This window comes from Bombina bombina, chromosome 5 (assembly GCF_027579735.1).
Source record: "Bombina bombina isolate aBomBom1 chromosome 5, aBomBom1.pri, whole genome shotgun sequence".
Classification (NCBI taxonomy): Eukaryota; Metazoa; Chordata; class Amphibia; order Anura; family Bombinatoridae; genus Bombina; species Bombina bombina.
Genome location: NC_069503.1, coordinates 576,228,917 through 576,244,015, shown reverse-complemented (window position 1 = coordinate 576,244,015; position 15,099 = coordinate 576,228,917). Strand labels below are relative to the sequence as shown.

Below are 15,099 nucleotides of genomic sequence, written 5' to 3'. Positions count from 1 at the left end.
ATCCCAATTTGTTTTATGTCCCTTTAAAGGGACAGTAAAGTCAAAATTAAACTTTCATGGTTCAGACTATGGCCTCTATTTAACAAAGTCTGGCGGACCTGATCCGACAGTGCGGATCAGGTCCGCCAGACCTCACTGAATACGGAGAGCAATACGCTCTCCGTATTCAGCATTGCACCAGCAGCTCACAAGAGCTGCTGGTGCAACGCCGCCCCCTGCAGACTCATGGCCAATCGGCCACCTGCAGTGGGGCGTCAATCAACCCAATCGTACTCGATCGGGTTGAATTCCGGCGATGTCTGTCCGCTTGCTCAGAGCAGGCGGACAGAGTTATGGAGCAGCTCCATTCGGAGCTTGATAGATAAGCCCCAAAGCATGCAATTTAAAAAAAAAAAAAAACTTTCCAATTTACTTCCGTTATGAAATTTGCTCCGTTCTCTTGAAGAGTAAAACTAGGAAGGTTTATAAGCGCTCAGGGGTGTGCATGTGTCTTTAGTACTGTATGGCAGCAGTGTTTTGCAACATTCTGTGTAGCTTTGTTATACAATGTTGCAAAACACTGCTGCCATACAGTACTAAAGATAGATTTCGCCCAAGAATTCCTAATGCATACGAGCATTTTTACTAATGATTACGCCGTTAAGATGGGCAGGGCAGTCCGTATCTGACTGACATCTATGTGTCATATTGGTCAGTTCCTCTGCAATCTGATGACAGGTCTGTCCTTTAGTTCATTCTATATGCATTTGATAGTGCCGTGGTATTGAAACACGTAATGTGCATTCACAATTTTAATTTTTGCACAATACTGTTGACTTGCTGTTGTTTAATGTTAGTGTAAGCGCATATTTTTTTGGCTGCTTATTTATTACTATAGCTTCATATTCCGAACGTTTACTTTTTTAAATAAGCAAAATAATAAAATTATATTCGATATTAAAAGGGATAGTAAACACCAAAAATGTTATTGTTTAAAAAGATAGATAGTCCCTTTATTTACCATTCCCCAGTTTTGCATAACCAACACTGTTATAGAAATATACTTTTTACCTCTGTGATTACCTTGTATCTAAGCCTCTGCAGACTGCCCCCTTATCCGAGATCTTTTGACAGACTTGCATTTCAGGCAATTGGTGCTGACACTTAAATAATTCCACGTGTGTGAGCACAATGTTATTTATATGAAACACATGAACTAACACTCTCCAGCTGTGAAAAACTGTAAAATGCATTCAGATAAGAGGCGGCCTTCAAGGGCTAAGAAATTAGCATATGAGCCTACCAAGATTTAGATCTCAATTAAGAATACCAAGAGAACAAAGCAAATTTGATGATAATAGTAAATTAGAAAGTTGTAGTAAAGACACGTGCACACTCCTGAGCTCTTATAAACCTTCCTAGTTTTACTCTTCAAGAGATACCAAGAGAACAAAGCAAATTTATTAACAGAAGTAAATTGGAAAGTTTTTTAAAATTGCATGCTCTGTCTGAATCATAAAAGTTTAATTTGGACTTTTCTGCATTCATTTGACACTCAAGTGAATTTTAATACAGGGAGTACAGAATTATTAGGCAAATGAGTATTTTGACCACATCATCCTCTTTATGCATGTTGTCTTACTCCAAGCTGTATAGGCTCGAAAGCCTACTACCAATTAAGCATATTAGGTGATGTGCATCTCTGTAATGAGAAGGGGTGTGGTCTAATGACATCAACACCCTATATCAGGTGTGCATAATTATTAGGCAACTTCCTTTCCTTTGGCAAAATGGGTCAAAAGAAGGACTTGACAGGCTCAGGAAAGTAAAAAATAGTGAGATATCTTGCAGAGGGATGCAGCACTCTTAAAATTGCAAAGCTTCTGAAGCGTGATCATCGAACAATCAAGCGTTTCCTTCAAAATAATCAACAGGGTCGCAAGAAGCGTGTGGAAAAACCAAGGCGCAAAATAACTGCCCATGAACTGAGAAAAGTCAAGCGTGCAGCTGCCAAGATGCCACTTGCCACCAGTTTGGCCATATTTCAGAGCTGCAACATCACTGGAGTGCCCAAAAGCACAAGGTGTGCAATACTCAGAGACATGGCCAAGGTAAGAAAGGCTGAAAGACGACCACCACTGAACAAGACACAAAAGCTGAAACGTCAAGACTGGGCCAAGAAATATCTCAAGACTGATTTTTCTAAGGTTTTATGGACTGATGAAATGAGAGTGAGTCTTGATGGGCCAGATGGATGGGCCCGTGGCTGGATTGGTAAAGGGCAGAGAGCTCCAGTCCTACTCAGATGCCAGCAAGGTGGAGGTGGAGTACTGGTTTGGGCTGGTATCATCAAAGATGAGCTTGTGGGGCCTTTTCGGGTTGAGGAGTTTCTGGAAGACACCTTCTTCAAGCAGTGGTACAGGAAGAAGTCTGCATCCTTCAAGAAAAACATGATTTTCATGCAGGACAATGCTCCATCACACGCGTCCAAGTACTCCACAGCGTGGCTGGCAAGAAAGGGTATAAAAGAAGAAAATCTAATGACATGGCCTCCTTGTTCACCTGATCTGAACCCCATTGAGAACCTGTGGTCCATCATCAAATGTGAGATTTACAAGGAGGGAAAACAGTACACCTCTCTGAACAGTGTCTGGGAGGCTGTGGTTGCTGCTGCACGCAATGTTGATGGTGAACAGATCAAAACACTGACAGAATCCATGGATGGCAGGCTTTTGAGTGTCCTTGCAAAGAAAGGTGGCTATATTGGTCACTGATTTGTTTTTGTTTTGTTTTTGAATGTCAGAAATGTATATTTGTGAATGTTGAGATGTTATATTGGTTTCACTGGTAAAAATAAATAATTGAAATGGGTATATATTTGTTTTTTGTTAAGTTGCCTAATAATTATGCACAGTAATAGTCACCTGCACACACAGATATCCCCCTAAAATAGCTATAACTAAAAACAAACTAAAAACTACTTCCAAAAATATTCAGCTTTGATATTAATGAGTTTTTTGGGTTCATTGAGAACATGGTTGTTGTTCAATAATAAAATTAATCCTCAAAAATACAACTTGCCTAATAATTCTGCACTCCCTGTATGTAAGATGAAATTTCTTCAGATTGGTTAACAGATTAAGAAAACGATTGTCACAATCAAATCACTCCAGAATCACTGCTTGCAGTATGCACACTGTTAAAGGGATACTGTACCCCAAATTTTTCTTTCATGATTCAGATTGAGCATGAAATTTTAAGCAACTTTCTAATTTACTCCTATTATCAAATTTTCTTCATTCTCTTGGTATCTTTATTTAAAATGCAAGAATGTAAGTTTAGATGCCGGCCCATTTTTGGTGAACAACCTGGGTTGTCCTTGCTGATTGGTGGATAAATTCATCCACCAATAAAAAATTGCTGTCCAGAGTACTGAACCCAAAAAAGCATAGACACCTTTTTCAAATAAAGATAGCAAGAGAACAAAGAAAAATTGATAATAGGAGTAAATCAGAAAGTTGCTTAAAATTGCATACTCTTTCTGAATTACAAAACAAAATGTTTGGGTTCAGTGTCCCTTTAAGGCAGGAAAGTGATGATCTGTATACTTGTGGTAGTGGCGATAGTGACTAGCAATGATAGTAAACGCCCATTAGTACAGCCCTTCTTCCAGCCTGCTCGTTCACAGTAACGCCCTGCCTGGAACTATATGAGCTTCACTGTGATGTAGCCGAGGCATACAGGTAATACTGCGCATGTGCTGGCGGCCATAATGGATTCTGCTCACATGTGCAAAGGATTGCTATTATTGGCAGATTAGCAGTGGATTTGGGAGGGCTTGGGCTAGCTTAGAAACTTTAAAGTAAATTGTATAAACATTTTAAAATTTGTTAAAACATGGTAAATTGCAATATACTTTAGAAGACAATGTTCTGTACGATGAAAATGAGAAAATCATTGCTTTAATAATATGCCCATTATAACATAGAAACATAGATATGGATGGCAGATGAAACCATAGGCCTAATAAGTCTGCCCACAGTTACTATAAATAGTAAGGCTTGATTAGTTTGCCCAAAGGCAGAACTGTTTTTCACTTCGGTAATGAGATTTTTATTTATTTTATTTTTTAATGAAAATGTTTCTGCAGGTCATTTTGAAATGAAATTTAATTTTAAATTAGGCAATTACACTAAAGCACCAGCCCAACTGCAATGTGTTGATTAACTGGGGAATAAATTTGTATAATACATACTGCAGCAGTTGAAAATTGTATTGCAAATTAGATGCAGAGGAAAAAAAAAAAAAGCTCTGTTACATTTTTAAAATATCTTTTGAATAAATCGGTTTCCTTTGCTCTTGGTCTAACTCACATAATTATTAGGTATAAAAAAAAAAAAGTAATAAAACCGGTGTATTGATCAGAATGTCGTACATTTATGAGTCACAGCTTTGCGGACCGGAAAAGGCTAGGGAGTGGGGTTGAAAAAATCCCTGAGAGACAGTTATCAATCAATGTGTTGTTGCTGTGCAGTGCTGCACCATATTTTACTGTTCTCTTTAAACAGTGCTTCACTATGGCTGCACGATTTTTAAAATACTATTAAAAACAGGGACACTTTCATTCATTAAACTTTGCATTGCTGCATTTTATTTTATTTTTAAATACTTATTTTTTCTTTAGCAAGCCTGGGCCGGCAAACCTGCGCCCGCTTCTCCTGCTGTACTTAGCACCTCAATGAGGAAACTGGCTTCCTTCAATCACGGTGTGGCCTCACAAGATAGACGCTCTCGGGTGCATGCCACAATTGGAGGAAGCCGATTTCGTCATTGTTGAAGTAAGTACAGAGGAGCTGCAGGCAGAGGATTGCCAGCCTGGGTTTGCTAAAGAAAAAGATAAATACATTAAAAAAAAAAAAAAAAAAACGCTGCAATGTAATGTTTAATGAAACAAAGTGCCCGTTTTTAATAGTATTTTTAAAAACCAGGCACTAATTCATTCAACTTTACATTCACTTTAAGAAAAACTTTCACAGTGCAGCCAGAGCACAGTCTGATGTAAAGCAGTGCTGCAAAGCAAAACGCTAACAGTTCATGCATGAAATGAGGTCTAATTAGTGATCTGTAAAGAACCTTACTATCCCTGCTGCAGATCCTTCTACCTATACAATCAAGCATTATACTGGCCATAACTTCTGCAATACTGCATTGTTTACCTAATGTCTAATTACCAGAATCATTTATAAGTCTATTTCCTCTTTTTGTAACACTCAAAAAAGTGCTATTGAGTCTGAGCTGTTATTAGCCTTTGAAATTTTCCCTCCTAAAATGCATAATTACGCACTTTGTGATATTGAACTTAAAATCAAATATGTTCAATATCTAGGAGTCAGACCATAAATTTAGGAGCCAAAAACTTTTAGCCATCCCAACGAGATATATGTAAATATGTATTCATGTATGGTATATATGTGTGATTATTTACACTCAAACATCTTATAATGACCCAATTAATGTTGAATTTGTATTTCACAGCTCTAATGTCCAGAAAGAATCATCTAACACCAACTAGCTTGGAGCAGTTGGTAACAGTCGACAAGGGAAAGTGGGGGGTAACCATGGGTGTCTTGGGGACTCAAAACCAGGGCAACAGTGCCCAATTTTATGGTGCCAGTGGCTTAGTGGTGCCTGGGCTTGCCGTGCCCTGTTTTAGATTTCAATCATTTGTCCAATCTTCTCATTTTTTATATTGCTCATTTGATCCACCGGCTGCAAAATCAACTCTATTACAAATTTTTGTATCATCTGCAGCAAAAATACCTTCATAGACCTTTGCTGATATTGCTGATTAATATGTTAAACAAAACAGACTCTGTAGCACGTACATACACAGAATGAATGAGTTCCTCTTTATGCTGCAATCAAACCCACACATCCAACACATCAACAGGAATTTCTACCTACCTTTGAAAACAAAATAAAATACTGTTGTGCATTTAACGGTGCATAGCCAACGTGTTTCTTCTAGCACTGTGTTACATTAACATAGCAGCAAAAAAGGATTTTCCTTTTAGGGGTTAATAAAATTACAAAAAAAAACATTAGGAACAGAATACAAGCAATAAAGTCAGATACTGGAAAACCTCAGCATTGCAAAGGCAAAAAGCAAACAGCTGAATAAAATGTTGACAGATCTTTATAACCTGAATAGAGAAGCAATAGGAAAACAAGGGCTAAACACCCTAAGGTCCTTCAGATCTTAAGCACCTAATATCAGCTGCGTTAGTGAGTTCATTTGATCTGTCACTGGCAAACATCACTGCAGTCAAAGTAAAACTGAATGATAGGACCTAATATTTTCTCTCAAGTTAGTACAGAATAGAAACACTTCTGGTACTATATGAGTCAAACTGCAGCTGATACCAAGAAGAGCATAACTTCTTCTGCCTATACAGCTGCCCAGTCAAATAAATAAAATCAGGTCTCAACAAACCCAGGGAGTCACTGGCTCCTAGAATTGTACCCCTGGCTCCTAACTTTTGGGGTTATTCTTCTTATATCTATATATTAATACCACTGTGTGGTGTCAAAGTATTTCTGGCTCCTACATATTCTTGCTAGCTCCTAAGTTTTAACAGATTTGCCTACCTCTGCATTAAAGTATTTTACTTTTAAAAAAAAAATTATTTTTTTCTATTACGTGAAAAACACATGCATAGGGGTTAAATATATCATCAAAGTTGTGCTTGTGCGCCACTTCAGATGTTAATATAGCTGGTGAACCAATCAGGAGCAGGCATACACACAGATGCTCCAATCGCTGCCATATCCTCATCAGGAGCAGAACGGTGGTTAAAGAAGATAAATTTTTACTACATATTTATACCTTTTAAAGGATGAAAATAAAACTTTGTTGTCTTGCAATAGAATAACATATTAGCAAAATCTAAAGATTTTTAAAACAAATTAACATCTTGTTTGCTGTAATTGTTTTTGAATAGTCAGACTCCATACACCATTTGTCTTATTTGGAGGATCCAATCCAGGCTTTAATCTGCAGACAACAAGGTTAGCCACGCTCATAATGTTAGTATAAAGTACATTATTTTATAGTTATCAGCTAAACCAAATTAGGGACTGATACGTAGCAGGGTTAGCCTGCAATTTAATTAAAGAATTGGAAAATACACATTTTTTTCAGAGCTAAATTACATGAAAAGGGGCAAAATAAATAATTCAAGTATATTGTAAAGTCGTTTTCTTATGCATAATTAAACATTTTATATAAAATCTCAAGGTGTTTACTATTCCTTTAAAAGCATTTAAAACTCATTTTGTTAGTGAAATATTTACTTTTTTAACACACCTCTTGAATGTTGTTTATCTTATTTCCTTTCCTGTGACCAATTAGGGACAGATATAAACAATCTTCTCCATATATCACCCAATCAGAGATCTGCATTCCACAGAATGCACTGGAGTGCCTCTAAAGGGAAGTACAAACACTACAGTTTTAAGAGTTAAAGGGACAGTAAACAGCTTGTAATTTTAAGTTTTCTCTATAGTCTTCCAGTAAAAATGGGCAAGTCTGAAAATGTAAGCATGTTTTAATCCGCTACCTGCCTTATTTGGAGGAGCCAATCAGAACGTATTATTATGGAAATATATGTAGCATGGTTTGCCTTAAAGGGATATGAAACCCAAATGTTTTTATTTTGTGATTCAGAGCATACAATTTTAAAACAGTTTCCAATTCACTACTTCTATCAAATTTGCTTCATTCCCATGGTATTCTTTGTTGAAGATATAGCTAGGTAGGTGTTTGGAGCACTACATGTCAGGACATAGTGGTGCCATTTGCTATAAATGTTCCCTGCATGTGCACACTCGTGAGCTTAAAGGGATAGTCAAGTCAAAATTAAAACTTTCATGATTCAGATAGAGCAGGAAATTTTAAGCACCTTTCTAATTTACCCCTATTATCAATTTCACAAAAGTTTAATTTTGACTGGACTATTCCTTTAATGCCCTGCTTTTCATCAAAACACACCAACAAATGATAGATGTAAACTAGAGAGTTGTTTAAAATTGCATGGACAAATCTGTTTAAAAAAAATAGGAGCCAGTAAGAATAATTTAGGAGCCAGGCATATATTTTTAGGAGCCAGACAGTTGGATTTGTATATAGATATATGGAGATTAGCCCAAAAAGTTAGGAGCCAGGAGTAAAATTCTAGGAGCCAGTGGCTCCCTGGCTCCTGGGTTTGTCGAGCTCTGCTCCAGCTGAATCATTACATAAAAATGTGGGGTTTCATGTAAAAGAAGTCTGTTGAGTTCAACCTATAAACAGAATACCTGAGTTACACAAAAGAAGCTGACAATTGAACTTACCTTAAAAGGGACACTCAAGTCAAAATTTTACTTTCACTATTGAGAAAGAGCACACAATTTTAAGAATCTTTCCAATTTACTTCAATAAACATATTTTGCACATTCTTTTTATATGTACACTTTTGAGGCACCAGCTCCTACTGAGCATGTGCACAAGCTCACAGGGTATACGTATACTAGTCTGTGCTTGGCTGATGTCTGTCACATGATACAAGGAGCTGTTTAATAGAAGGGAAAACAATATATTTGCCAGAAATATATTGTATTGTCTTTTTATTATGCACTTAACTATGCAATTCTACTGTATTTAGTGGTCCTTCAAACAATTAGAAAGGCTGACCCATTTAACGCAAGCAATCATATTCCAAACTCATGTCTCTAAGAAATCTGGAGTGATTTGTTTTCTTTGTCCCGAGTATTAGAAAAGCCACAACTTTCGGGGCTAAATTACACAAAAGTGGGTAAAATTAATAAATAATGCAAATGTACATTGCTGGTCATTAAGGGTTTGTTGGCTTGTTATAGCACGTCTCACTGCCAGAGGCAAGTCCGCGCTATTATGACCTCCTTCCTTTCAGCAGGCCTCATGAAATAGCATGGTCTGACCCCCTTGAAGAAGAAGTTTCTGCTACAGTGGATTCTTAAACAGAGTGCTGCCATATAGGATCACAGGTACATGCGACCCCCCCTGCACCTTCTCAAGATCACGTGTGAATCACACATGAGGTACCTGGCTTTCTCTGTCAGCTATATTGGGAACTAATTCTTTGAAGGGCTTGACAAACCAAGGAACCAGGAGCACAGACTCATAGAATTTTACTCCTGGCTCCTAACTTGTTGGGTTATTCTCCAGGTATCTAAACACAAATACCACTGTCTGGCTTATAAAAGTATGACTGGCTCCTAAATTGTAAAAATATATGTTGTTGACCCATGTCTTACAGTGCAAATTATGCTTTTTGAGAGGCAGCACTTAATCCACACCTCAGTTTTTAAAGTATGAATAAGAAATTGTACACAAACAACTAAATCATTGACAGTTTTAAAGTGATATGATGTTCAAACTGTGTTTTAGATTTGAAAAAAATACATTTCTACTAGAAAACATTTCCAGTAAAAGCTATCAATCATTTTTGCAATGATAGCTTTCACTCGCATATGTAGCTCATGCATAGGTACTCTGTGCAACCACACTGATATGCTGTGCCTGCATAGAGAGATGGTAGTACCATGTATGATACAAGGGATGACTCAATTTTAAATATTTCCTAACAATTTAAAAGGAAACTACAACTCTCAGAAGGCATAGCAATGTCTGTACACAGAGCATATATAAATATGCTTAAAGTGCACCTGTGCAGAATAGCTACTATTGAAACAGTGATAACAAAAATGCTTTTAATAAAAGCTAATACATAAGTATTGTAAAAAATATGTTTTTATGTATTGTATTGTTAATAATCTACACTATAAATATAGAACAAATATTAGGTTGAAGATAAACTATCTGGGTTCCCTGACCATGCATTTGCAATGGCAGAACTATACTGATGCAGTATCTCCCAAGTGGATAATGTATGATTTTAAGACATGTGGTCTTTCTGACTGTTAGAAAGAACGTTGTGTCATAAACATCAACACCAAAGAAATCAGAAACAAAAAGGTGCCTGGTGGCTATGTAAGAAATACCACAAAAACAGGGGACACAATTTTTTTTTCACATATAGAGATTAGATATATTGAGCTGGTTGATTGTCTGTCTAGAAGATATTTGTATCCTAAAAGGATGCTAAACACCTCTTGATTTTATAAGAAAATTGCACTTCTCCCACACTCCCTAGAGAGGCCAAAAAAAAAACTATTTGAGAACCTGCAAACGGTGCAAATCAAATAGCAGGTTACAGGAATTTTCAGCATTTTGAAAACCTTGGTTACAGATTTTGGTTTTTGGGCTCTCTGGGGAATGTGGGGTAAGAACACAAATTGTACACAAAAGAGATATGTTTAATGTTGCTTTAAAATCACTAGATCATAATTAGAAATAACAAAACTGGAAAAAACAAAAATAGGTTGAAGTCTTGTTCACTGGAATATAGGCTTACAAAAGAAAATACATCACCACACATGATGTAATCTATATAAATCATCACTTATTTACCAGAGAAATAACCATAGCAGAATAAAAAATAAATTATGGCTATAACATCTGCCACTGACCATTTGTAAAACATAATATGGAACACAAAAGTGTGGGGGGGGGGGGGGCTGCATCTAATCTAGCATATACAGAAACTACAAAATAGAAATGCAATATACCCAATCACGTATGAAAGCAATTGTCTACACATTTAGAAAAACAGGGTAAATATAAATACAATTGTGTTAGGCTTTATATATGTTTAAAGAAATGACACCATTATTCCTCGACTTTTTTCAATTTGTAAACAGTTGCCTTTTGTGTGTAGATCGGAAGTCTGTGCAACGCGAAGGAACATCTGCCATAGCATGCATACACAAACACTTACGGATAGAAATACAAAACACAGTGTGCGAGCTGAAAGACATGTTCCTAGAAAGCTTAGACTGGTGGTCAATAATGTATTTCTAAATCGTTAATGAAGTATGTTGTACATGCATGATATACAGATCATAACACACCTTCTGTTAACTACTAAATCATGGAAAGCACTGGATAAACAAAATAGTTTATATTCAACAGAAATAAAAATGCCAGAGAAGTGATTATGATATTTGTCTAAAGAGGCCATGGCTATGCAGTATAGTCTAAAATAATTAGTAGCATCAGTACAGTATATTATTAGTTTTATTGTTATTACTAATAATAATAATAATAATAATAATAATGTAGCAAACAGATCTGGAATTGCAAGGTGCTATTTATACTTCAAAATACACTTCTTGTAAAAAACAAACAAACATCAAATGACATTATTATACACTACACTGTTCAAAGAAAAAAACCAATGTTAATCTGTAACAAAAAAACAAGAATGCTGTTTGGTTATTTTGATGTCATTGACCTAACAATTTTGTAAACTGGCTTTATAGCATCCATTTGATGGAATGAGCTTCAGGAAACCATGACACGTAAATAATTCACTGACTACCAGCTTAGTTTATTTGTATAAAAAAAATGAACAATGACATATTGCACAGTAAACAGATTAATGGAGCCCTAACAAAGCTAAAGGAGGTGAATGTCATATACTCAGCACTTTGCTTCCTTGCAATATTTATTAAAAAAAAATTAAAAAGAACATTTGTGTAAAAAATAAGAGTACTTTACCAATGGCAGCATTTTTCCCTTTTGATTTATGTGATATGACAGATTAAGAGCCTCATATAACAAACAAATATACATAGGTACGGCTTCAAATAGTGTATGAATGTAAAGTGATGGCTTCTGTTCTGCATATGCCTGGAAATCCTTTATCAATTTTACATAATATTCAAGACGATGGGCCTTATGATCTAAAGCTCTCCATTCATGCAAGATGATCTATGTGAGTACGGTGAGGTCCCTCAATCAATTTAAGAAATGTTATCTTTTCTATACAAAGTTCTAGATAAGAAGCAGAGACTCCTAAATTACAACATAAGGTTTAAAAAAAATCCCAAAGCTTTTGCATAATTCCCTGCTACAATCTGATAATTGCTGTATTATGAACAAATTAGTATACTGTGTAATAAGTATAGGAACTGGCATCCATAGGTGACTGATGTCTATTATTGTTGAGATTTGTTCTATATAAACGTGTGTGTGTGTGTGTATATATATATATATATATATATATATATATATATATAGTGTAATACGTATTGGTACTGACATCCATAGGTGACTGATGTCTATTATTGTTGAGATTCATTCTATATAAATGTGTGTGTGTGTATATCTATCTTTATATATATATACACACACACACATACACACATTTATATAGAACGAATCTCAACAATAATAGACAGTCACCTATGGATGTCAGTACATATATACGTATTACACAGTGTGTGTGCATATATATATATATATATATATACACACACATATATACAGAGTAAATCTCAACAACAATAGACATCAGCCACTTACGGATGCCAAGTCCTTTATGTATTACACACACACACATATATATATATATATATATATATATTTATATATATATATATATATATTTATATATATATATATATATATATACACACACACACACACAGCATAAATAAAAGTGCTATATGATATAATATGCATATGCATAGTAAAAAAAATACAATCTGACAGATCTGTAATACATCTATATATACCCGTCAGTTTCCAATTAACCCTAGATGATAATTATCACTATTAGGTAGTCATTTATACCTTTGCCTATAGCTTTATCATTCTTTATGCAGCATCAAAAAGTATTTCAATCATTATAAAAAAAATTATTACAGAATTCCACTTTAATACCTTTTAAAATTTACTTTTTTTCTGTTTTTTTTTGGGGGGTTAGATATTTTTTATTTTAACTTTCTATAGTAATTGTTCTGTTAAAGAACAAACTTTTACTGTCAACATAAACAGTGACTTGAATACAGTACCAGTAACTATATTCACATCAAGACCGATTAGCCTTGAATTTTACTAAGTGAATTAAATACATCAGGTTTTTATTAGCTTCCTCTCGCTCTATGAAACAAGTAATGTGAACAACATGTAAACAAATGGCCACATGCAGAAGACACGTTTCCACAATAACAGCACTACATATACAAGTTACTACAGATCATGAGCTAACACAATAAAGGTTGGGGATTGACTATGTTCAAACTCAGCGTTGTGACTGTCCCCAGTCTGCCCCCTTATTTTCCACGTTCCCCCTACACTAGAAGCTTACGACTGAGAGACTGGACAGTTCTTGTATGTTCATACTATGGTTAAAAAAAAGGGGGGGCTGCAACCCTCTCTGGAATTCAAGGGGTTAACTTCCCACCCCGGCCATGTTGTGGACACGGATAACCACATCTCTGCCCTTACTCACCCGGAGCCTCTGGGATTAGGACGATAACTATTAGCAGCCAGACCCCGGGCAGCCCCAGGGAGTTAGCCGCAGACATGACCTGCACGGTAACAGCGCCCATCACATCCTCTCCAGAAACCGAGCGTATCCACTTCCACTCGCCACCCACTGTGTCCGTACCCCCAGCCTTCAGCACCCTTTACTCAGTCTCAACCCTCTCCTCTCTCGCGACGTTTCCCCCCCAAACCACACCCTTTACTTCCTACGATTGGACAAGGCTGTCTACGCTAGGTCACGCCCACTGTGTTAGTAGCACGGAGTATCACGTGGTCTCTTTCACAACCTCTTCTGCACAGTGTTACGGATAACTGTATATTGTCCCCTCCCTTCCCTTGCACGTCACTCCCTTTATTGCTCCCCATTACCTCTGTTGTTTCAGTTGTTATAAAGTAAACTGCAGTTGTGAACACGAATGCGCTTTATACATTTCTTTGCATTCTTCCTATTATGCCTATAAACGTAACCACGAGAAAACTCAATAACTATCAGTGCAAGAAAAGATTAGGTTATCTATTGTCTGTGTATGAATGCGAATACCAAAGGAACAATGCATTATGGATGCTATATAATTGATTACATAGATGATAATATAGAGATATATTGATGACATATAGCTATACAACCCACCAAAATATATATTGAATATATGAAATTATTTGGGGTAAGGGAGTTTAATTGGAGAATTTCCATGCTTTGTAATCTTTGATAGGAAACCTAAAAGGAAATTAAACATTTTTTTTCTTTTATGATTCAGATAAAGGATACAATTTGAAACAGCTTTCCAATTTATTTCTAACATCAAATATACTTTATTTCTTTGGTATCCTTTGTTGAAGGAGCAGCAATGCACTACTAAGAGCTAGCTGAACTCATGAGCCAATAACAATATGTATTATGTTTAGCTGACAATTCAAATGTTGTTCCCAGTAGTTAAATGGTTTTCCTTAGCCTAACTAGATATGCTTTTGAACTAAGGATACCAAAATAATTAAGCAAATTAGATAACAGAAGTAAACTATCTTGATCATGTTTCATTTTTTACTTTATTGCCCATTTTAAAGCGACATAATTTTTTAAAATTCGTACAGCATTCACCATAGAATGTTTAATTATGCATCATTTAAAATCCTTGCAGTACACTTGCTATTTATGACTGTAACTTTGATCTCCTTTGAGGAAAGCCTCATTGACATTGAGTCTATAATGACTCCTAGATAAGAGGAGATAGAGAACTCTGGTTGAGGAGAAAGAGAACTCTTTGGAATGTTGATTCTCCAACCATGATTGCAAAGAAACAACAAAAGCTTGTTGGTATGAGTTATTGCTAAACGTAAAGATGGAGCCTGTACCAATATACCATCCAGGTATTGTCAGGTTTTTGTGTAAGAATTATTCCCTGTAAATAAGAGAAGGATAATAAGGACCACAACTGCAGTTTGTTATGTTGTGAAGTGTATCTATGATTCTGCAACAGTTTATGGAAGCAGCAAATGTGCAGTATCAGAGGATTCACATCACGTTTATGTGAAGATCAGTTGAACAACGGCTGAGACATGTGAGCGTCCAGCTCAACTCAGAATTGTTCCCCTGTTTCCGTGTAATGTCAATTGTAGCAATTGCTAAGGAAAGCGAGTTAGAGGAAATG

General features: G+C 36.0%; 1 protein-coding gene across 1 annotated transcript in view; it reads right to left on the bottom strand.

Annotated features, from left to right (window-relative positions):
• LOC128660598 (TGF-beta receptor type-1) overlaps positions 1-13,602 on the bottom strand; it is a 123,616-nt gene extending 110,014 nt beyond the window's left edge. Inside the window, exon 1 of the mRNA XM_053714524.1 lies at positions 13,416-13,602. Within this exon, the coding sequence (XP_053570499.1) occupies positions 13,416-13,515 (100 nt within the window). The 5' untranslated portion in view covers positions 13,516-13,602. The remainder of the gene's footprint in view (positions 1-13,415) is intronic.
• Positions 13,603-15,099: the final 1,497 nt, after the last annotated feature.